The 25,830-nt window shown below is 38.2% G+C and overlaps 2 protein-coding genes across 5 annotated transcripts in view; one reads left to right on the top strand and one right to left on the bottom strand.

Moving 5' to 3' along the window:
- The window catches only part of LOC133617873 (uncharacterized), a 29,463-nt gene extending 19,112 nt beyond the window's left edge, over nucleotides 1-10,351 (top strand). For 2 of the 3 annotated variants that reach the window (XM_072915100.1, XM_061978199.2), the window contains exons 15-20: nucleotides 49-118; nucleotides 209-280; nucleotides 3,271-3,290; nucleotides 7,016-7,049; nucleotides 9,739-9,832; nucleotides 9,909-10,351. In XM_072915100.1, coding sequence (XP_072771201.1) covers nucleotides 49-118; nucleotides 209-280; nucleotides 3,271-3,290; nucleotides 7,016-7,049; nucleotides 9,739-9,826 — 284 coding nt within the window. In that variant the 3' untranslated portion in view covers nucleotides 9,827-9,832; nucleotides 9,909-10,351. The remainder of the gene's footprint in view (nucleotides 1-48; nucleotides 119-208; nucleotides 281-3,270; nucleotides 3,291-7,015; nucleotides 7,050-9,738; nucleotides 9,833-9,908) is intronic. The other variant, XR_012050955.1, reaches the window with a different exon arrangement.
- prkaa2 (protein kinase, AMP-activated, alpha 2 catalytic subunit) overlaps nucleotides 1-25,830 on the bottom strand; it is a 64,203-nt gene that overhangs the window by 13,360 nt on the left and 25,013 nt on the right. Inside the window, exons 5-10 of one of the 2 annotated variants that reach the window (XR_012050956.1) lie at nucleotides 24,585-24,672; nucleotides 21,784-22,008; nucleotides 21,560-21,722; nucleotides 19,927-20,265; nucleotides 19,744-19,870; nucleotides 15,686-16,034 (exon numbers count right to left, since the gene is read on the bottom strand). Coding sequence is in view for 1 of the 2 variants with exons in the window: in XM_061978198.2 (XP_061834182.2) it covers nucleotides 15,796-16,034; nucleotides 19,744-19,870; nucleotides 19,927-20,265; nucleotides 21,560-21,722; nucleotides 21,784-22,008; nucleotides 24,585-24,672 (1,181 nt within the window). In the remaining variant the exon portion in view is untranslated. Of the gene's footprint in view, nucleotides 1-14,959; nucleotides 16,035-19,743; nucleotides 19,871-19,926; nucleotides 20,266-21,559; nucleotides 21,723-21,783; nucleotides 22,009-24,584; nucleotides 24,673-25,830 lie in introns of those variants that run through there. The other variant, XM_061978198.2, reaches the window with a different exon arrangement.

The following is a 25,830-nucleotide window of genomic DNA, read 5'->3' as shown; positions in this document are numbered from 1 at the left end:
TTCGGCAACAGACAGTTTATTGACAATATTGGCTTCTTGTCCTCGAAGGCCACTCAGACCTCTATGCCAACCAACAGTACAATAACAGTGACGTCATTGCGGGTGGAACGCATGAACAGTGAGTTTACACGCTTAATTTATGCACAATTGTTGAACAATGATAAATAATAATAAAATAATGATAATATATGTATTGTGTTTTCATCAGAGCCAGAAATGAAGCCCTTCAAAAGTTGACCACGTTTTTCCAATCGCCTAAAACTGTACAGCCGACTGCCAGGTAGGCCTAAAGCAACACAATGTAACACAACGTTGTCATTGCGTTACGCAGTGTAATGTATTCAAAAGTATCACGTTACACAACGTATCATGTAACACACCAACTGTAGTACAACGAAAAACATATCCTGACGCCATACAACCCAAGGTATCCCTTTACACAACGTAACACAACGTTTTAGGCTACACAACGTAACACCACGTAATACAACATGATGAACCACAACTTAACACAAGGTATCACCATATATTAAATGTGTCACGCTACACAACGTTAACACAATGTACTAAAACGCAACGCAGGTTAACCAAGTGAAAGAGAACGTAACATGCAGTAACACCATGTATCACGTTACACAACGTAACACAACTTAACACAAGGGGACAGCATGTAACATGACGCGTCACGTCATGTTACACAACATAACATGCAGCACTAGAACGTAACAGAAGTTACTAGAGTGCGTTACAACGTACAATGCAGGAACGCCATACAAAACAATGTATCACGCCACACAACGTAACACACTTTAACAAAAGGTAAACACCATGTAACACAATGTATAATGTTACACAACACAACACAAGGAACCACCATGTAACAAAATACGGTATTGCAACGTATCACAATGTTATGTAGTGTAACGCGATACACACATTGTGTTACACAAGTTAACAGTGCATTAGAACGTAACATACAGTAACACCATATAACACAATATCACGTTACAGAATGTAACAACGAAAGGTAACACAAGGTAAACACCATGGTACACAATGTTTCAGAACCTAACACAGGATAACAGAGTGTATTACAACGTAACATGCAGTAACACCATAACACAATGTATCACGTTACGCAACGTCACAACGTACCACCATGTAGCACAAAATGACATACAGTATTGCAACGTGTCACAATGTTAGTGTAACGTGACGCATACATTGTGTTATACAAGTTAACACAGTGCATTACAACGTAACATACAGTAACACCATATAACACAATGTATCACGTTACTCAACTAACGCAAATTAACACAAGGTAACACAAGATAACACACTGTATTGCAACGTATCACAATGTTATGTAGTGTAATGTGATACATACATCGTAACATACGGTAACACCATATAACACATGACACAACGTAACAACTTATCACAAGGTAACACACGAGGTAAACACCATATAACACAATGCATCGGAACGTAAACACAGTTAACAGAGTATTACAACGTAACACGCGGTAGCACCATATAACACAAGTTACGCAACGTCACGCAACTTGACACAAGGTAACACTATGTAACACAAGGTAAACACCATGTTACACAATGTACAACGTTACACAACGTACCACCATGTAGCACAAAATAACACAGTATTGCAACGTATCACAATGTTATGTAGTGTAACGGACGCATACATTGTGTTATACAAGTTAACACAGAGCAATACAACGTAACATACAGTAACACCATATAACACAATGTATCGCGTTACTCAACTAACGCAAATTAACACAAGGTAACACAAGATAACATACAGTATTGCAACGTATCACAATGTTATGTAGTATAATGTGATACATACACCGTAACATACGGTAACACCATATAACACAATATATCACATTACACAACGTAACACAAGGTAACAATGTAACACACAAGGTAAACACCATGTAACACAATGCATCGGAACGTAAACACAGCTTAACAGAGTATTACAACGTAACACGCGGTAGCACCATATAACACACATTACGCAACGTCACACAAGGTAACACTATGTAACACAAGGTAAACACCATGTTACACAATGTACAACGTTACACAACGTACCACCATGTAGCGCAAAATAACATACAGTATTGCAACGTGTCACAATGTTATGTAGTGTAACGTGACGCATACATTGTGTTCTACAAGTTAACACAGTGCATTACAACGTAACATACAGTAACGCCATACAACACAATGTATCACATTACTCAACTAACGCAAATTAACACAAGGTAACACAATGTAACACAAGATAACATACAGTATTGCAACGTATCATAATGTTATGTAGTGTAATGTGATACATACATCGTAACATACGGTAACACCATACAACACAATATATCACATTACACAACGTAACAACTTAGCACAAGGTAACACAATGTAACACATAAGGTAAACACCTTGTAACAATGCATCGGAACGCAACACGCACAATATAACACACGTTACGCAACGTCACACAACTTGACACAAGGTAACACTATGTAACACAAGATAAACACCATGTTACACAATGTACAACGTTACACAACGTGATGGAAGGTACCACCATGTAGCACACAATAACATACAGTATGGTATTGCAACACAACACAATGTTACGTGATACATTGTGTTACATCGTGTTACCTTGTGCTAAGTCGTGCTATGTTGTGTCATGTGAAACATTTTGTTATATGATATAGTGTTACATTGTAGTACACTGGGTTAACATGGGGTTAAGTCGCATATGTTGTAATACACGAGGTAACACAACACTGTATGGCATAGTAACACAACGTAACACCATTTAACATAAGGTAACAGTGTAGTAGAACCTACCACAATGGATTACACTGTAACACAACTTAACACCATGGAACAGGAGCCAGCACAATGTATTACAATGTAGCATGTAACACAAGGTGACACAATGTAACACAATGGACCACATTGCACAACATAACACGGACTAACACAATGTAAGACAAAGTAACAATGTATTACAACGTAACAGCGTACAAAGACGTAACATCATGCAACTCAATGCATCGGGCTACACAAGGTAACACAAAGTAGCACCATTTATCACAGCAGAACTTTGAACAATGTATCGCATCATACAAAAATACAACACAATGAACTTTTTTATTCTATTACATTATTATAAAAAAAAGTATACTCAAATATAAAATATTGTTTTCCTTTCTGTTTCAGCGTCACTGAACGACAAACAAGTAAGTCGAGCCTCAGAATCACAATGAAAATATTTGTCCAAAATACTGAAATCCTAATTCAAAATCAACAGGGTTCTTCGCCCCCATGTAACACAATAACATGAATAAGCAAGTAACGGTCACATAGAGCATCTTTGGCTTGCGTTTTAGCAGCACAGTAGGAAAGGGATTTGTCCCGGTTTACCTGACACATGAAACGTAACAAATCGGGGGGAGGGGGGTGCACTATCCACTTTAGCTGCCACACAACACAGGCATAAGATTTTAACTTAATGAAAAAGATTGAAAATAAGCCGGGGGTCTGGGGGCCGCAGGTTTTTCAGCAATTGAACATGCAAAAATGTGCCAAAAAAGCACATTTTAAAGATGTTTTGGTGTTTAAAGAATTGAAAAAATTATCAACAGAGTTTACATAAATACATACCCCATTCATCCAAATGACTCACTATGTCTGTTTCAGTCACTACTAGTGTTGTCCCGATGCCAATATTTTGGTACCGGTACCAAAATTATACGCGTTTGATTGGCAACACTAAATTGGCCCTAGTGTGTGAATGTGAGTGTGAATGTTGTCTGTCTGTCTGTGTTGACCCTGCGATGAGGTGGTGACTTGTCCAGGGGTGTACCCTGCCTTCCACCCGATTGTAGCTGAGATAGGCTCCAGCCCCCCCGCGAAAGGGATAAGCGGTAGAAAATGGATGGATGGATGTTTTTACCACTGCGTTATCAAAAACAGTATTCATTACGGAAAAATCGTAGTTGTTGGCAGGTATGGCAAAGTGAAGGATCAAGATTTTAACACACATATAGGTCGGAAAAAGCGACGAAAAAGGGAAAATTATTTTTGATATTGTTAGAGATTAAAAAAAAGACGGATTTCCGACAATAGATGGAAAAATCACATGTAAAAAGTAGCATAATTTTTCAGTTTGCAGTAATGCACTGTAAAATACATGATTGTCGATTTTACGGTAAAAAAAAACTGGTACGATTAGTCTTTCGCCCATAAACCCAGGTCGTACGACCGATTTGCACGTCAGGACAGTACGGTTCATCCCGCAGCGCCAGTTCTGCTTACCAAAAGTGGTCACAATAAACCCACATGCTAATATTGTTGATATTTATTGATATTTTTGGATGACTGATTGTTTTTGCTTTTAAAAAGGATTTCCATTGTTAAAAGATCATTTTGTTAATTTCATGTTAAACATCTTAAAATGTGTTGTGTGGCAATTCCAACTTTGACCACAGCGTCAGTTGCTCTGTAGAGTGGCACTTTCTGTCATTTTCAGCAGACTGCACTGCAAAATAATTGACCTCCCCACATTCCTCTGCGAGATCCAGCCAGGAATGGGGCCATATGAATATGTAGGTCCTTAAAAACAGCAGAGCGCTCTTGCCATATAGAGGATGCACCTTGAATATTTCCTGGAGTTTTATAGCCAAACACAAACTGAATGTGACCTTTGACCTTGGCTACCCTTAGCTTCTACTCTGTCTCAGATAGCAGTGAAGATTACTCGTCTTCTTGTTTTGACACGGCATGTTTGTCAAAGTCAGACATGTCTTCACCCACTACCACTTCAAAAACACAAACAACTTTTCTAAGCAACTTGAAACTCATTGAACTCCTGTTGTGTTTGTGTGTGTGTGTGTGTGTGTGTGTGTGTGTGTGTGTGTCACAGTAAACAAGACACACATCAGCTTGTTTGTGAGGAGCACCACTTCACATATCTGCACACAGTTTGTTGATAGCAGACTTCCCCTGGGAGGAAGAAGTGATTTGTGGAGAAACACTAAATAAAGTTTAGTTCACCATGTATTCACTCACTAGTCATAAAATTAGGTACACCTGCATATAATATACGCTCACATTACTGTGATAATGTTCATTATTGAGCTTGTACAAAACCCAAAACCAGTGAAGTTGGCACGTTGTGTAAATGGTAAATAAAAACAGAATACAATGATTTGCAAATCCTTTTCAACTTATATTCAATTGAATAGACTGCAAAGACAAGATGTGTAATGTTTGAACTGAGAAACTTGTGTATTTTTTTGCCAATAATCATTAACTTAGAATTTAATGGCAGCAACACATTGCAAAAAAGTTGACAGGGGCATTTTTACCACTGTGTTACATGGCCTTTCCTTTTAACAACACTCAGTAATCGTTTGGGAACTGAGGAGACCAATTTTTGAAGCTTTTCAGGTGGAATTCTGTCCCATTCTTGCTTGATGTACAGCTTAAGTTGTTCAACAGTCCGGGGTCTCCGTTGTGGTATTTTAGGCTTCATAATGCGCCACAAGTCTGGACTACAGGCAAGCCAGTCTAGTATCCGCACCGTTTTACTACTAAACCACGCTGTTGTAACACGTGCAGAATGTGGCTTGGCATGGTCTTGCTGAAATAAGCAGGGGCGTCCATAGTAATGTTGCTTGGATGGCAACATATGTTGCTCCAAAACCTGTATGTACCTTTCAGCATTAATGGTGCCTTCACAGATGTGTAAGTTACCCATGCCTTGGGCACTAATACACCCCCATACCATCACAGGTGCTGGCTTTTGAACTTTGCGCCTATAACAGTCCAAATGGTTCTTTTCCTCTTTGGTACGGAGGACACGACGTCCACAGTTTCCAAAAACAATTTAAAATGTGGACTCGCCAGACCACAGAACACTTTTCCACTTTGCATCAGTCCATCTTAGATGAGCTCGGGACAGCGTTTCTGGGTGTTGTTGATAAATGGCTTTGGCTTTGCATAGTAGTTTTACCTTGCACTTACAGATGTAGCGACAAACTGTAGTTACTGACAGTGGTTTTCTAAAGTGTTCGTGAGCCCATGTGGTGATATCCTTTACACACTGATGTCGATTTTTGATGCAGTACCGCCTGAGGGATCGAATGTCACGGGCCTTGCTGCTTACGTGCAGTGATTTCTCCAGAATCTCTGAACCTTTTGATGATATTACGGACCGTAGATGGTGAAATCTCTAAATTTCTTGCAACAGCTCATTGAGAAATGTTGTTCTTAAACTGTTGGACAATTTGCTCACGCATTTGTTGACAAAGTGGTGACCCTCGCCCCATTCTTGTTTGTGAATGACTGAGCATTTCACGGAAGCTGCTTTTATACCCAATCATGGCACCCACCTGTTCCCAATTAGCCTGTTCACCTGTGGGATGTTCCAAATAAGTGTTTGATGAGCATTCCTCAACTTTCTCAGTCTTTTTTGCCACTTGTGCCAGCTTTTTTGAAACATGTTGCAGGCATCAAATTCCAAATGAGCTAATACTTGCAAAAAATAATTAAATTTACCAGTTCGAACGTTAAATATCTTGTCTTTGCAGTCTGTTCAATTGAATATAAGTTGAAAATGATTTGCAAATCATTGTATTCTGTTTTTATTTACCATTTACACAACGTGCCAACTTCACTGGTTTTGTAAATTGTAGATTCCCATTAACTTACATAGTCAAAGTTACACATTTTGGCAAAAAAATAGTCTGCAAAGGTGCACTGCATAGCAGGCTGGTTGACGGGAGGAATATTACAACGTGAGTACGGCCAATTATTGGATAATAACTGGAGCGCCTGAGATTGTACGGTCATGGTGCATGTAGCTCCGCCCACTTCGAGTATAATGGAATCCTCCTGGTTTTTATTGCGTAACGCGGCAGATGTGTTTGCTTGCAGTAATTAACTTGTGGTTGCTCCTCAGGTCTCGTACATCACGGCGAGGACGAGGTTCATCAGTAAGTATATCTGACGTGTTTGAAACAGCATTCCTGATTGATTTTATTCCCATACTTTTCAGACTCCACTGTATTCTAATAATGTCGCAAATTGGAGATTAGTTGTTTTGATATTCCGACTTTCTTCTGGAAATGTACAGTGTTATTGCCGTACGTTGGCCATTCTCGTAACTTAAGTTTTTTGTGGTAACATTCTAACTTTTCTCTCAAAATGTGCTGTTGGGACTTTTATTCGTCATACTTTTGCAACTTCACGCTTGAAACATATGGATGAGTTTCTCGTAACATTACGACTTTTTCCTCGAAGTTCACAATTTTATTCTCGTAACTTTACTGTATGCTAAACTTCACCACGATGCATTTTTCATTTTGTTGTACTTTTGTGACTCGTTTGCTTTGTACTTTTGCAACTTAATGTTAGTAACATATGGATGAGTTTCTCGTAGTGTTACAAGTTTTTCTTTGAAGTTTAGGATTTTATTCTCGTACTCAAAATTTCACAACTTGATGCTGGTAACATAACCATGCATTTTCCATATTATTCCAAATTTCATCAGGAAATATACAATGTTATACTTTTATTCTTCATACCTTTGCAACTAAATATTTATATTAGGTTGAGTTTCTCGTGGTATTACGATTTTTTTCCTTAAAGTTTACGATTTTATTTTTGTACCTTTGAAACCTTACTGTATACGCACAACTTGATGCTGGTAACGTAGCGATGCATTTTTCATAATATTCCGACTTTCTTCTCCCAAAAACGTACAATGTTTTTCTCAAGCCTTTGCCATTCTCGTAATTTAACGTCTTTGTCGTAACATTCCGACTTTTTAACGATATAACGATGCATTTTCCATAATATTCTGACTTTCTTCAAGAAACGTACTGTTTTTCTCGTACCTTTGCCATTCTCTTGACATAATTTTCTTGTATCTTTGCCATTCTCGTAACTTAAGTTCTTTGTCGTAACGTTCTGACATTTTTCTTTAAATGTATGATTTCTTTCTTGTGCTTTGCACCTAAATATTTGTAACATATTTTCTCGAGGTTTACGATTTTATTTTCGTACCTTTGTAACTTTACTGCATACTCACAACTTGATGCTGGTAACATGACGATGCATTTTTCATAATATTCCGACTTTCTTTGAGAAACGTACAATGTTATTTTCAAACCTTTGCCATTCTAGTAATATAATTTCTTTGTCGTAACATTCAAACTTTTGACGATACAAAGATGCATTTCCCATAATAGTCTGACTTCTTTCTAGAAACATGCTATGTTTTTCTCATACCTTTGCCATTCTCGTAACTTAAGTTATTTGTCGTAAGATTCAGACTTTTTCCTTAAAACTTACAATTTCATTATTGTACTTTTGCAACGGTTATTCTTCATACCTATGCAACTAAATATTTATAATAGGATGTGTTTCTCGTGGTATTACGATTTTTTTCTTTAAAGTTTACGATTTTATTTTCGTACCTTTGAAACTTTACTGTATACTCACAACTTGATGCTGGTAACGTAGCGATGCATTTTTCATAATATTCCGACTTTCTTCTCCCAAAAAGATACAATGTTTTTCTCAAGCCTTTGTCATTCTCGTAATTTAATGTCTTTGTCGTATCATTTAGACTTTTTAACGATATAACGATGCATTTTCCATAATATTCTGACTTTCTTCAAGAAACGTACAGTTTTTCTCGTACCTTTGCCATTCTCTTGACATAATTTTCTTGTATCTTTGCCATTCTCGTAACTTAAGTTCTTTGTCGTAACGTTCTGACATTTTTCGTTAAATGTATGATTTCTTTTTTGTGCTTTTGTGACTTTTGTTCTTTATACCTTTGCACCAAAGTATTCATAACATATTTTCTCGCGATATTAAAAAACAATTCTGGAGGTTTATGATTTTATTTTCGTACCTTTGTAACTTTATTGCATACTCACAACTTGATGCTGGTAACATGACGATGCATTTTTCATAATATTCCGACTTTCTTCGAGAAACGTACAATGTTTTTTTCAAACCTTTGCCATTCTAGTAATATAATTTCTTTGTCGTAAAATTCAAACGTTTGACGATACAACGATGCATTTCCCATAATAGTCTGACTTCTTTCTAGAAACATACTATGTTTTTCTCATACCTTCGCCGTTCTCGTAACTTAAGTTATTTGTCGTAAGATTCAGACTTTTTCCTTAAAACTTACAATTTCTTTATTGTACTTTTGCAACAGTTATTCGTCATGCCTTTGCAACTTCATCCTTGTAACATGTGGATGAGTTTCTCATAAAATTACGACTTTTTCCTCGAAGTTTCTGATTTTATTCAAATACTTTTGTGATTTGACTGTTTACTTATAACGTTGCAAGATGATGCTTGTAACATGTGTTTTTTATAGCATTCCGACTTTCTTCTGGAAATTTACAAAGTTTTTCTCGTACCTTTGCCATTCTTGTTACTTAGTTCTTTGTCTTAACATTCAGAATTTTTTCTTAAAAATTACAATTTCCTTCTTGTACTTTTGTGACTTTTATATGGATGAGTTTCTCGTGATACTACACCCTTTTTTCTTCGTTTACAAAGTTTTTTGTATTGGTAGGACATTTTTGGAACGTAAATACAGAAAAGACATTCTTGAAATATTAATTCTGAGTCTAATTTTTATTTTTATTTTACAAGGTCACAGGCGAGTTCAGTACAGGATATTTTACATCCTGATATGCTGATTTTGCCTCCTCCAGAGATGTACGCTGACGATAGCGATTAACGACTGGTAAGCACGACGTTTAATCATCGTAATCACTCCGCTGAGTGTACGCTGAGATATATTTGTTTTTGTTTATGAACAGACAAGCAAGATGGATTTTTCTTCATGCTGTGACATTTTTAAAAGCTTTTTTGAACTGTGTGGATTCATAAAGAGTGGACTTTCAGTGTACAAAGTCAGCAAGGAACTTCTTTGTGCTTTCAGTCTCAACGAAAGAACAATAAACCAATTTGAACCGTTGATTTCTGGATAAAGATGAGCTACTAAGCAAGGTGCACACAATCAGGATTGGATCTTGTCATTGTTATGAGACATCACTTACCAGTTTACAGTGTTTTCACCAGCGACAAATACATACAATGACGTTTATTATGTACTACTTCTTTCTAACCATATTATTTAGCTGCTGTCTTCCTGTTTCACCCAGTTTATCCCAAAATTAATCAGTAAACGTCTCTTGTTATATGATGAACATCTGATCCCAAAAACCTTCTATTGGTGACAATAAATACAGTACAATGCTCAGAGGTAATCATTTTTTGTAATTCTTTTGTAGTATTCCAAGTTTTTTCTTACTGTATTTTTATATGCGACTTTATATCAATTTGTCTTGAAAGCCACGACTTAATTCAACTAACAATTTATTTTGCCTGATGTCCATTTCTTGAACATTCTTACATTTATTATCGTAATATTCCGCCATTTTTCACAAAAGTCACCATTTTATTCTTGTAATCGTTCTGCCACTGTTTTGTTACTTCTATTATTTCTACTCTATTCTATCATTCTTCAAAATTTAAATTTTTTCCTCAAATGTTTTAGCTTTAAGTTCGTATCTTAGGTTGTTTTCCTAACATTAAGACTTGTTTCTTTAAGCTTTATTCCCGTAACATCATTTTTTTTAGATGAATATTTTAACTAGTTTCCTGTAATTTAGAACTTTATTCTTGCAACTTAGTTGTTTTTCTATTAAAATTACAACTACAATTGTTCAACATATTACGTGTAAAATTACAACTTTTCAAAAGGTTTACCACTTACCACTTTATTATGATAGTGATTTTTCTTGTAGTATACATATTTTTTCAACCATCTGATATACATTTTTATAGATTTATACTACTGTAAATATTTGATTGTGCTCCTGTATCCAACCAAAATATTAAAAACTGCTACTAGCAGTTTATTTGCATTTTTATATTGGGTATTTTTAAATTGTGTTTAAATGATGTACCTTCCCAGACCTCCCCTCCACATACTACACATCACAACAAATCTCCTTAATTTTGTATGTTTGTTTGTTTGTTTTTTTCCAATAAATACTCATTTTAGTGCAAAAATCATAATTTCATGCAGTGCATAACGACATAAATGCCATCAGTCAGGCAGAGACGTACACAATAATGGAGGTGTGTAATTACAAAGACGCCGATGCCGCAACACAGAAAAACACTTTGCACACGGTAGGTTGTGTATGTGATGGGTCTAAAGTTGACATGACTATACTTTGCACACATTAGATTGTGTATGTTATGTGTTTCAAGTTGACATGACCAACTTGCCACTTTTTGGTGCACTCAGCATGAATACTGCAAAGTAGGTGCAGTTGAACGTGCCTTCCACTAGAGGGTGTGGTTTCCCCGACAAACAGTAAATGCACATGATGGATTTTAGAGTACCGTATTTTTCAGACTATAAGTCGCAGTTTTTTTCATAGTTTATATATATATATATATATATATATATATATATATATATATATATATATGTATGTGTGGGAAAAAAATCACAAGACTATTTCATCTCTACAGGCCTGTTTCATGAGGGGGGTTCCCTCAATCATCAGGAGATTTTAATGGGAGCATTCACATACCATGGTTTATATAGGGCACAGAGTGGGTGGGTACAGGCTGGCGTAGGGGCGTGGTGATTGGCTCATGTGTTACCTAGGAGGTGTTTCCGTCTGTGGCGGCATGCTGTTACAATTTCGCTGCGCTTGTTGAGGGATGACAGGTCTGGACGGTAAATAATAAACAGTTTCTCTTTCAAGCATAGGTTGCATCTTTTATTACCACTATTGTAAGGTGTGCTGGATGCAAGAATTTGCCATGTTATTGAATATTCAACATTATTGTCTTTGAGGTCCCAAATGTGTTTGCTGAGTTCTGTGGTATTCCGCAGGTTTTGGTTCCTGAAAGAAGCCTTGTGGTTGTTCCATCTGGTTTTGAACTCTCCCTCGGTTAATCCTACATATGTGTCGGATGTGTTAATGTCCTTGCGTGTTACCTTAGATTGGTAGACAACTGATGTTTGTAAGCACCCCCCGTTGAGAGGGCAATCATATATATATATATATATATATATATATATATATATATATATATATATATATATATATATATATATATATATATATATATATATATATACACACACACACACACACACACACACACACACACACACACACACACACACACATATATATATATATATATATATATATATATATATATATATATATATATACACACACACATTAATTTATAGTGTCTTCAAAGTGTGCAGTTGTTTTTTTTACAAAAATAGGGACTTTTGCCAGGGCTAGAACCATCTATTCATGTATACATTGATTCCTATGGGGAACTATACCTCACTTTACAAACTTTTCGGAGTTGCAAACCATTTTCAAGAATAAATTATGTCCGTAAATCGAGGTTCCACTGTGTATAGATTTGAACTCTCTCCTCAAATTTTTAACTTTTTTTCTAACTTTGACTGCTGCGACGTCATTTTTTTCTCGCAATACGATTTTCCCCAAAAATGTACAATGAATTCTTGTTCTGAATGTTTTGTCAAAAATATAAAATTATTTTCATAATTTAACTTTCTTCTTTTATACCTCTTTTCCTCAAAATTTACAGTTATACTTAAAGACTTTAAAAACATAATTCATGCAACATTACACTCTTTTTACAGTGATATTACTAGTATTCTCATAACATTTCTGTGTTATAACGTTGCAACTTTGTGACTTTATTCACGTAATTACGTTTTCTGACTCTTGACCTCACAACAGTATTTTCTTAGCTTCACGGCTTTATTCTTGTGACATAACTTTTTATTTTTCATGATACATTTCCTTGAACTTTCTGTTTTAGTTATGGTAGAATTAAAAAGCACATTGTAATATTCCAATTTAGTTAACGTACCATGCCAATGTTTTCGTGTTACATAACTTTTACCAAAAAACTGACATTTTTTCACAACACCTTCAGTTTTCTTATACGGTACTGTATTATGACTTTTCTTCCTAAAAATAGCACATCTTTTTCCCCCATAATGGCCTGAATACTCCAGACAAAATCTGACGACAAACTGCATAATTCTTGAGGGAGAACTTGTCAGAAAAGATTTCAAGTGCAGAAAGACAACAGCGCATGAGTGCTCCCTGCCAACATGAAAGCGAGAGGACCCTTCAACATCATTTTTCTTTACATTCCATTTCAGAAACATGATACATTGAGGAAACAAACGGTACAAAGAGATGGGGTTCTGTGTGAAAACTCAGCAAAAAAAATATTGACTTTTAACAATCATATGACACACACACAAAAATATCATATTTTCCGGAATATACGTCGCTACTTTTTTCAACAGTTTAAACCCTGCCGCTTATGAGACAGTGCGGCTAATTTGGGGATTTTGTTTTTTTTTGCGAAAGGCCAATAAGTTTTGTATTTAACATACAGTTTTTATATTACACCGACAGAGACACTGGAAAAGGTGTGTTATTGTTTGTGCTACGGCGTCATCTTTTAAACTAGTTTGCGCACTGCATGTGCTGCAGGTTGACAATGTACTTCCTGTTTCATGTCGGGATCCATTCATAGCGTTTCCGCTCAAAAGGATTCTTCATTCGTCATTGTAAGCAACGTTTGTGAGTTTTAAAATATATCTAAAAACAATTCATACTTACTAAACCATCCCATGTATGATGTCTCTAGTAGTGTTTTAATTAGAGATGTCCGATAATGGCTTTTTTGCCGATATCCGATATTCCGATATTGTCCAACTCTTGATTACCGATTCCGATATCAACCGATACCTATATATACTGTCGTGGAATTAACACATTATTATGCCTAATTTTGTTGTGATGCACCGCCGGATGCATTAAACAATGTAATAAGGATTTCCAAAATAAATCAACTCAAGTTATGGGAAAAAATGCCAACATGGCACTGCCATATTTATTATTGAAGTCACAAAGTGCATTATTTTTTTTAACATGCCTCAAAACAGCAGCTTGGAATTTGGGACATGCTCTCCCTGAGAGAGCATGAGGAGGTTGAGGTAGGCGGGGTTGAGGTGGGGGTGTAAGGGGTAGCGGGGGTTGTATATTGTAGTGTCCCGGAAGAGTTAGTGCTGCAAGGGGTTCTGGGTATTTGTTCTGTTGTAATTATGTTGTGTTACGGTGCGGATGTTCTCCCGAAATGTGTTTGTCATTCTTGTTTGGTGTGGGTTCACAGTGTGGCGCATATTTGTAACAGTGTCAAAGTTGTTTACACGGCCACCCTCAGTGTGACCTGTATGGCTGTTGACCAAGAATGCATTGCATTCACACGTGTGTGAAAAGCCGTAGATATTATGTGACTGGGCCGGCACGCAAAGGCAGTGCCTTTAAGGTTTATTGGTGCTCTGTACTTCTCCCTACGTCCGTGTACACAGCGGCGTTTTAAAAAGTCATACATTTTACTTTTTGAAACCGATACCGATAATTTTCTATTTTAAAGCATTTATCGGCCGATAATATCGGCAGTCCGATATTATCGGACATCCCTAGTTTTAATGCATATTTGTATGGGCTATCGTAATGTAATCCTGCTAGCGTTGTTAGCATTAGCGAATATGCTAACACATTCAACGGCATACTCTTTGTATCGTTTCAGTTTCGTAAATTCACCAAAACGTCACTGTGGAGTTATTGAGTCCGTTTAGCTGATTGGAGAACTAGCTTCCGCAGCTAATGGGTCCATGACGATGACTTCTGTTTTGTTTGATCAGCCGTTTTACTGCCGATTTACGGTCTGGTGCGGATTATATATGTAAAAATATGTATTTTTTCTCAAATCTCAAATTTGGTGGGTGCGGCTTAAATATCGGTGCGCTTTATAGCCCGGGAAATACAGTAGTTGGTTGTTTTAAGGCAGCTGGAAGAAGGTTTCTGGAGCTACTTCAGTCGTGCACACACCGTCTCACAGGGCTTAAGTAGTAAAAGTTGCGTTTAAAGAATGACGGCATCAGCATAAATGAAGGGGTAGAGCCTTTGATGTGCGTGAGGCTCTCAGTGATGGGACATTTTCATTAGTTCTCCACTGAGTAATAATAATGAAAAGAGCAGTGGTCATTTGAATTTACCGTCCATGTGACAGGCCGCCATGTCTGCCTCGTCAACGCCACGCTGGCTTTAATTAACACGAGTGTTTCATATTAACGTCGTCAGATTTGTAGGTGTAATATATTTGCAGCCTCCGTGTGCGATGGCGTGTGTCTGTGCCGTGTCATTAATGCCAGCGGAACATTCTCTCACTCTCATTTCTCAAATCTGCTCTTTTAATCATAACATTTAAACAGCATTTAAATAAATCTGTGCTCAATGCTTAAAAATAATCTCTCCAAAAATAAATATTTTGATTTATATAAAGTGATTTTGTTCGCTACATAGTGGGAGAAATACGATATACGTGGATAATCTTCATGTGCTCCCTCAGACCACAAACTGACCTCTGATCAGTGTTAGGATGTCCCCTCAGGTGGAAAAAAAAAAAAAAAAAAAAAAAGGTGCCGAGTGCTCACCTTCCTGTTCCTGGATCAGCTTGACATCAGGACTCGGGTCCAACACTTTGGAAAAAAGCTCTGATCTGATTGTCTTCCTGCGTCTTCACAGCCTGGGGGGGTAGGGGTGGTCAGCGGGCCAGGGTGGTGATGAGGCTGGCGCACATCTCGAAGAAGTCCATGGTGTGCGAACCCTGGCGCGGGGCGAGAGCCGGCGAGCTGCCGCCCAGCGAGCCCGGCAGCGACGAGCTGAGCTGAGGCACCTCCACCGAGTCCAAGCTGAGCCTCGGCCGATGCAGGCCCGCCGTCGAGCCGGACCGCTGGGGGGTGGACGAGCCCGACTTGAAGCCCACCGCATCGATGATGTCATCTGGAGGCATGAACAATTGTTATACTTCAGCATTCGCTTTTCTTTGTGTACCGTATTTTCCGGACTATAAGGCACGCTTAAAATCTTTGGTTTTTTTCTCAAAACTCGACAGTGCGCCTTATCACCTGGTGCGCCTAATGTACAGAATAATTCTGGTTTTGCTTACCGACCTCAAAGCAATTTTATTTGGTACATGGTGTAATGTTAAGTGTGACCAGTAGACGGCAGTCAAACAAGAGATATGTGTAGACTGCACTATGACGGCAATATGTCTCAAGTAAACACCAACATTTTATATGTTCCATTGAAAATATAGAACTTTACACAAGGCGCTCAAAAATATATCAAAATGTTTTAGTAAGACTTTGGTAAGCTATGAAGCCACACCACTTGATGGATTGTTGGCACATTAAACATACGAGTAGTATTATGGTGTGTGTATAGGGCAGGGGTCGGCAACCCAAAATGTTGAAAGAGCCATATTGTACCAAAAGTACAAAAAAAGTCATCGGTCTGGAGCCGCAAAAAATTAAAAGACTTATATAAGTGTTATAATGAAGGCAGCACATGATGTAAGTGGCTAATTAGCTATATTAACCTACTATCAAAATGACTGTGTCGCAGGCTGACGCAAATCTTTGTTGACAGAAATGTTGAAATGTAATATTTATTCTACACATTTTTACAACATTGAAAAACATTAGTAAAACTTCTCAGAAGGTGAGATAACTCCTGGAAATGACTGGCTTTTTAATGGCCAAATGTATAGATGTACAGTGTGTGTCCAAGTTAAAGGAAATGACAGGCCGTCTTCTTCTAATTTATTACTATCTTTGCAAGCTCGGTAAAGTTTGCTGTGGTCTGGAACAACATGGCACACTAACAACTATCAGAAATGCAGCCAGTAATACATACAGATAATGTGTCATGAGACATGGAAAAACAAACCAAATAGACAGAGGACATAAGTAAAGGAAATTAAATTAGCTCAAATATACCGACAAATGATGCAATATGTACGTACAGCTAGCCTAAATAGCTATTATTACATTGATTAGCTTGACCAAATATGTCTGATTAGCGCTCCAACAAGTCAATCACATCAAAAAGCTCACCTTTGTGCATTCACGCACAGCATAAAATGTTTGGTGGACAAAATGAGACGGAGGAGTGGCATGAAACACGTCTTTCTGTGGCAGCGTTGGGGAAAGTTATACATGTAAACAAACTGTTGAGTCACGGTCCACACAACGGTGAGTTCAAGGGCCGCTAAAATTAGTAGGACAAAATGTCGCTCGCCAAATACATCAGTACTCAGTGAAAGATAAAGACAAACCTATTAAACAGTGGGCTTTCGAACAATTAGGAAGGTTTGTGTCATGTCTGTCCTCCTTCAGAAACCATATTACAACAAAAAACATTTTTCACCCCATTTTTTTTTGACATTTCCATACATTTTTGAAAAAGCTCCACGGAGCCACCAGGGCGCCGCTAAAGAGCCGCATGTGGCTCTAGAGCTGACCCCTGGTATAGGGTAAGACATATCTGGCGTTTTGTTTCGCAATATTATGCGAAAGCAACTTTTCTTACCTTCTGGTACCTGCTGATCTGCATTTTGGATCTGCATAAATCCTGAAAAATTGCGCGTGTCCGCCTTTGTAGTCCGTGCCGACACCGTAGTTGATAAGCTTCTTATTTTTCTCTATCTTCTTGTTATGGGACATTCATTCTCCGCTGTTGCCATTTCTAATATAAAGTAGTGTAAAGTTCTTACTTATATCTGTCAGTAAACTCGCCATGAAAGCGCTAAAACATACCGGTGTAGTGAGTTTACATTATTCACCCAAGGAACTTTAGTTAATAGAGCGTTCCGGTCGGACGGTTTTTCACGAGACACATTTTTGGCCTTGTTTTTGTTTCCGGATGAGGAGATGCTGCTCCGTTATTGATTGAAGTAAAGTCTGAATGTCATTAAAACAGTTAGCTCCATCTTTTGACACTTCTTCCACTACCGTCCTTGCACGCTACACCGCTACAACAAAGATGACGGGGAGAAAACGCTGTCGAAGGTGAGCCACGTAAATAAGACCGCCCACAAAACGACGCATCCGGAAGAGACTGTCAAAAAGCGGCTTGAAGATGATCTGTAAAACATCATCTATGCAACATTTTGACCAAAGAACCACCATTACATGTTATGTAGACCACAAGGAAGAGTTTTCCATTTAGAAAAAAATATGATAACAACATGACTCCTTTAATGCGCCCTATAATCCGGTACTAAGAAATTTGATGATGTTAGATGATGCCCTAGAACCCCACACTAAACTTATTGTGATGTGCGTGTTTCCTAAACATTATTTTACTAGTGGCGGCCTGCGATCCACGTATTACTATTTTTTTTTATTGCAAATTCGGACCGTTCCAAATGGATTTGGTGCAATGTTCTCTAAAAACATTATAAAAAGGGACTGTCTGTAAATGTATCTTGTTGTTACAACTTCATAAAGTAGGTCCTGGTGGTGGTATACGCTAGCTTATACACACACCCGTGGTCTGCCAGAGAATTTGCAAATACACACACACACACACACCTGTGGTCTGCCAGAGAATAAGAAGACATGGGAGGAGGGATCAGTGTTGCCAACTCAGCAACTTTGTCATCTTAATGTGTATTATACTTATTGTTGTAAGCTGCGAGGTGTGTGTGTTAAAATCATGGTTGTTTTTACAAATGATGACAAATGTGAACAAGAGCATGTATTGTCTATGTGTTATGATGTAAATGATAGGTGTGGTTGTAATGTATAAGTATGTGTCAATGAAAGGGCATTTTATGACTTTTCTTAATTTTACATTTTATTGTTGTCATTTTATTGCATTGTACTGGTTGCTCAGTACAATTTATTGTAATTGTACCACTTATTGGATTCAAACTCCAAATATTTTTTGTGAGGAGATTAAATGACATAAAAATAATTAAATTATAGTTAGGGATGTCCGATAATGGCTTTTTGCCGGTGTTCCGATATTGTCCAACTCTTTAATTACCGATACTGATATCAACCGATATATACAGTTGTGGAATTAACACATTATTATGCCTAATTTGGACAACCAGGTATGGTGAAGATAAGGTACTTTTAAAAAAAAATTATAAAATAAAATAAGATAAATAAATTAAATACATTTTCTTGAATAAAAAAGAAAGTAAAACAATATAAAAACAGTTACATAGAAACTAGTAATTAATGAAAATGAGTAAAATTAACTGTTAAAGGTTAGTACTATTAGTGGACCAGCAGCACGCACAATCATGTGTGCTTACGGACTGTATCCCTTGCAGACTGTATTGATATATATTGATATATAATGTAGGAACCACAATATTAATAACAGAAAGAAACAACCCTTATGTGTGAATGAGTGTGAATGAGCGTAAATGGGGGAGGGAGGTTTTTTGGGTTGGTGCACTAATTGTAAGTGTATCTTGTGTTTTTTATGTTGATTTAATAAAAAAAAAATAATAATAAAATAAATAAATTTTGAAAAACGATACCAATAATAAAAAAACAGATACCGATAATTTCCGATATTACATTTTAACGCATTTATCGGCCGATAATGCCTGCCGATATTATCAGACATCTCTAATTATAGTGTCACTGCATAGTAAAGAGCTGGTATGATTGTTTTGTTTGTCACCCACCGTCGATGCTCTTGAAGTCGAGCAGGTAGGATCTGTTGTCCACCTGGTAGAGTTGCAGACTCATCTTCACCAGGTTGCCCGTCACTGGGTTTTTCCTGCGCACCCGCAGGTGGTACGGGTTCACCACCTAGCACACAAACAAGATCATCGCATGCTGTGTTGATCAGCATGTTTCCCGCGTACCTTCCAATCGAAGCCCAGTTGTTTCATGGCCCTGTAGACCTCGGCCATGATGTCGTAGGGTCGGCTCTGGCTCCGAATGCCCAGGTGCCACTTGGCTTTCTTCACGGCCAGCGGTTTGGGTCGGGTGGTGTTGAGGGCGTCCAGGGGACAGCGGGCCTTGGGGCTGTCGGCCAGCAGCGGGGGCATCCTCTCCGGGTGGGGCTTGACCCCCGGGGGCAGCGGCAAGCCCTCCTCTATGAAGGAGCCCTGAGGCGGACTGGAGGCCAGGTAGAACTCGCTGGCCTGCGTCATGATGCGGCGGTTGTCTATGATGAGGTGATAGGCCACCGCGAGCTGGTCCTGCGTGGCCACAACACAATGAAACATTACAAATAGAGATGTCCGATAATGGCTTTTTTGCCAATATTCCATATTCCGATATTGTCCAACTCTTAATTACCGATTCCGATATCAACCGATACTGATATATACAGTCGTGGAATTAACACATTATTATGCCTCATTTTGTTGTGATGCCCCGCTGGATGCATTAAACAATGTAACAAGGTTTTCCAAAAAAAATGCCAACATGGCACTGCCATATTTATTATTGAAGTCACAAAGTGCATTTTTTTTTTTTAACATGCCTCAAAACAGCAGCTTGGAATTTGGGACATGCTCTCCCTGAGAGAGCATGAGGAGGTTGAGGTGGGCGGGGCGGGGTTTGGGGGGTAGGTGGTAGCGGGGGGTGTATATTGTAGCGTCTCGGAAGAGTTAGTGGTGCAAGGGGTTCTGGGTATTTGTTCTGTTGTGTTTATGTTGTGTTATGGTGCGGATGTTCTCCCGAAATGTGTTTGTCATTCTTGTTTGGTGTGGGTTCACAGTGTGGCGCATATTTGTAACAGTGTTAAAGTTGTTCATATGGCCACCCTCAGTGTGACCTGTGTGGCTGTTGACCAAGTATGCTTGCATTCACTTGTGTGTGTGAAAAGCCGTAGATATTATGTGACTGGGCCGGCACGCAAAGGCAGTGCCTTTAAGGTTTATTGGCGCTCTGTCTCTTCTCCCTACGTCCGTGTACACAGCGGCGTTTTAAAAAGTCATAAATTTTACTTTTTGAAACAGATACCGATAATTTTGAAACCGATACCGATAATATCCGATATTACATTTTAAAGCATTTATCGGACATCCCTAAAAGAAATAGAAATAATTGTCTAATTAGTACAAAAATGAAAATAAAATTTCCGATATTACATTTTAAAGCATTTATCGGGTATTATCCGATATTATCGGACATCTCTAATTTATACATATATATATATATATATATATATGTGTGTATATTGTTCACTTCCGTGACGACCTCCTTAAAGTTTTGTAATCATCCAAAAATATCAAACAGCTGAAATGTGCCAAATATGTATAAGTGTTTTGCATTTTTCCCCATCATGCATTGTAATGGATTTAAATACCGGTAGGTGTAATTTTGAATGTTTTACGGTGATTGGACTTTTTTTTTTTTTTTTTTTTAGAACATCCACAATGTTCAGTGAGCAAGTTGTGTAATGTGTGTTGATTTTTTTGTAGCATTTTTTTTTTTTGCGCAATGACATCTCTAATTACAAAACATTACCCGGCTGACTGGGTGTACCTGAGGATCGCCGCTGTAGAGGCTGGAAACAACCTCCGACTCGGTGCACTCAAACTTGTCGCACACCTCCTTCACGGCGTCCTCGTCCAAGACCGTGGCGTCATACGACGGGTCCTCGGGGAACAGGTAGCCCGGCAGGTCCTGTTTGAACCACTCGTGCTCCCTGAAAGACGGACACACGTGAAGCCACGCCCACTTTGGATTCAGGGGGCCGGGCTCAGGACCTGATGTCCTTGATGGTGGCTCTCTTCAGCGGGTCCACCTGCAGCATGAACATCAGCAGCGAGGCCACCGAGCGGGTCAGATACTCCGGGATGTAAAAGACGCCGCCTCTGATCTTCTTGAAGAGCGTGGGGACGTGCTCGTCGTCGAAGGGGAGGGTGCCGCACAGGAGTGCGTACAGGATGACGCCGCAGCTCCAGATGTCCACCTCTGGGCCCGCGTACAGCCTGGGATGTCAACACTGACTGATTATTGTTGCTTAAAACTTGTCAAAAATGTCACAGGAATTTATGTTGCCCATTTCGATACTGATCAACCATGAGTGACATCGGCCTTTACCAATACCAATCACATGTATTAACTAGGGCTGGACCAGGGGTCGGCAACCCAAAACATTGACAGAGCCATATAAAGTTAAAGTTAAAGTACCAATGATTGTCACACACACACTAGGTGTGGCGAAATTTGTCCTCTGCATTTGACCCATCCCCTTGTTCACCCCCTGGGAGGTGAGGGGAGCAGTGGGCAGCAGAGGTGCCGCGCCCGGGAATCATTTTTGGTGATTTAACCCCCAATTCCAACCCTTGATACTGAGTGCCAAGCAGGGAGGTAATGGGTCCCATTTTTTTATAGTCTTTGGTATGACTCGGCCGGGGTTTGAACTCACAACCTACCGATCTCACTCTAACCACTAGACCACTGAGTAGTAGTATATTGGACCTAAAATACAAAAAAAATCTGTCTGGAGCCGCAAAAGATTAAAAGTTAATTAAAAAATAAGTGTTATAATGAAGACAACACATGATGTAAGTGTCTATATTAGCCTACTATCAAAATTACTTTAATAGTCTTATATAAGTGTTATAATGAAGACAACACATGATGCAAGTGTCTATATTAGCCTACTATCAAAATGACTAAAAGTCTTATATCAGTGTTATAATGAAGACAACACATGATGTAAAAGCCTATATTGGTTATATTAGCCTCCTATCAAAGTTACTTTAGGTCATATATAAGTGTTATAATGAAGACAACACATGATGTAAGTGTCTATATTAGCCTACTATCAAAATGACTCAGTCTTATATAAGTGTTATAATGAAGACAACACATGATGTGTCTATATTAGCTATATTAGCCTACTATCAAAATGACTTTAAAAGTCTTATATAAGTGTTATAATGAAGACAACACATGATGTAAGTGTCTATATTAGCCTACTATCAAAATGACTCAGTCTTATCTAAGTGTTATAATGAAGACAACACATGATGTGTCTATATTAGTTATATTAGCCTACTATCAAAATGACTTTAAAAGTATTATATAAATGTTATAATGAAGACAACACATGATGTAAGTGTCTATATTAGCCTACTATCAAAATGACTCAGTCTTATATAAGTGTTATAATGAAGACAACACATGATGTAAGAGCCTATATTGGTTGTATTAGCCTACTATCAAAATGACTCAGTCTTATATAAGTGTTATAATGAAGACAACACATGATGTGTCTATATTAGTTGTATTAGCCTACTATCAAAATGACTTTAAAAGTCTTATATAAATGTTATAATGAAGACAACACATGATGTAAGTGTCTATATTAGCCTACTATCAAAATGACTCAGTCTTATATAAGTGTTATAATGAAGACAACACATGATGTGTCTATATTAACTATATTAGCCTACTATCAAAATGACTTTAAAAGTCTTATATAAGTGTTATAATGAAGACAACACATAATGTAAGAGCCTATATTGGTTGTATTAGCCTACTATCAAAATGACTCAGTCTTATATAAGTGTTATAATGAAGACAACACATGATGTGTCTATATTAGTTGTATTAGCCTACTATCAAAATGACTTTAAAAGTCTTATATAAATGTTATAATGAAGACAACACATGATGTAAGTGTCTATATTAGCCTACTATCAAAATGACTCAGTCTTATATAAGTGTTATAATGAAGACAACACATGATGTGTCTATATTAACTATATTAGCCTACTATCAAAATGACTTTAAAAGTCTTATATAAATGTTATAATGAAGACAACACATGATGTAAGAGCCTATATTGGTTGTATTAGCCTACTATCAAAATGACTCAGTCTTATATAAGTGTTATAATGAAGACAACACATGATGTGTCTATATTAGTTGTATTAGCCTACTATCAAAATGACTTTAAAAGTCTTATATAAATGTTATAATGAAGACAACACATGATGTAAGTGTCTATATTAGCCTACTATCTAAATGACTGAGTCTTATATAAGTGCTATAATGAAGACAATACATGATGTGTCTATATTAGCTATATTAGCCTACTATCAAAATGACTTTAATAGTCTTATATAAGTATTATAATGAAGACAACACATGATGTAAGTGTCTATATTAGCCTACAATCAAAATTACTTTAAAAGTCTTATATAAGTGTTATAATGAAGACAACACATGATGCAAGAGTCTATATTAGCCTACTATTAAAATTACAGGAGTGCTAGTTTGCTGTTAGCGGTGAAAAGTCGCCGAGCAGACTTGTGACCTGGTGTTTTAGCACAATAAATGATCGTTCAACCCGACCCCCGGGCTTCCGAGCAGATCTATTTCGGTCAGGAGAACCCACAGGAGGGAAACCTCTACACGGTACTTTTCAAACAGAGTATAGTAAAGTTTTTTGATTCATTAGTACCGCGATACTATACTAGCACCGGTATACAATCCTAACAACAAATGGCACATCCAGATTACTCAATATTCATGCACACCAACACACTCGCACCTTCCCGAGATGACCTCTGGGGCGGCGTAGTTGGGCGACCCGCAGCTGGTCCTCAGGAACTCGCCGTCGGACATCATGTTTGACAGACCTGACAAATACACAACAACATGAGGCAACATCTGCACAATATGACAACATGGATCCAATAATTATTTTTTTTTAAATCATGTGTTTGCAAGGGTGGTTTATAATATCCTGCCTCTTTCGTGTGGCCGAATACACTCGGCATGATACCTTATACCTCATCAAAAGTGGGCATTGTTAAAATGTGTGCACCTATTGTGCTTGGGGAGCCTCTGAGGTGAAAGAGTATGGAGGCTAATAATGACACTCTTTATACTCCTTTACCCACCCACCATGTCTCTAATCTCCGTTAACAAAGACCGTCTAATGGGATAAGTCCCCCCCCTTGTGCCTGGCAGGGCGTTGAAGACCAGACGCTGCGCTACGTGCTGACCTTCCCGTTTATCTTTCATCCCGCTGTCCTCAAAGCTCCCTGTGACTGCTCGCCAGTCTGCTGCTGTCTAAACAAAACACTCCATCCCGCTGGGTGTCTCTCTCCCTATCAGGTGACACCGGGCCTCCAGGCACCCTGCCAGACCTGATATGGAGACCTGCCCGTTGCCCCTCACACCCTGTTGCTCACTTTGGCCTTCGGGCATTTGGAAAAATAGACTTTCCACCTTTACAGTTAAAGCAAAAGTGTGACGATAACCATAGAAATTAGAGATGTCCGATAATGTTTTTTTTGCGGATATCCGATATTCCGATATTGTCCAACTCTTAATTACCGATTCCGATATCAACCGACACCGATATATACAATCGTGGAATTAACACAGCCCTGCGATGAGGTGGCGACTTGTCCAGGGTGTACCCCGCCTTCCGCCCGATTGTAGCTGAGATAGGCTCCAGCGCCCCCCGCGACCCCGAAGGGAATAAGCGGTAGGAAATGGATGGATGGATGGGATGGAATTAACACATTATTATGCCTAATTTTGTTGTGATGCCCCGCTGGATGCATTAAACAATGTAACAAGGTTTTCCAAAATGAATCAACTCAAGTTATGGAAAAAAAATGCCAACATGGCACTGCCATATTTATTATTGAAGTCACAAAGTGCATTGTTTTTTTTAACATGCCTCAAAACAGCAGCTTGGAATTTGAGACATGCTCTCCCTGAGAGAGCATGAGGAGGTTGAGGTGGGTGGGGTTGGGGGGTAGCGGGGGGTGCATATTGTAGCG

This window comes from Nerophis lumbriciformis, linkage group LG18 (assembly GCF_033978685.3).
Source record: "Nerophis lumbriciformis linkage group LG18, RoL_Nlum_v2.1, whole genome shotgun sequence".
Taxonomy (NCBI): domain Eukaryota; kingdom Metazoa; phylum Chordata; class Actinopteri; order Syngnathiformes; family Syngnathidae; genus Nerophis; species Nerophis lumbriciformis.
This window is presented reverse-complemented; position numbering and strand designations above follow the sequence as displayed.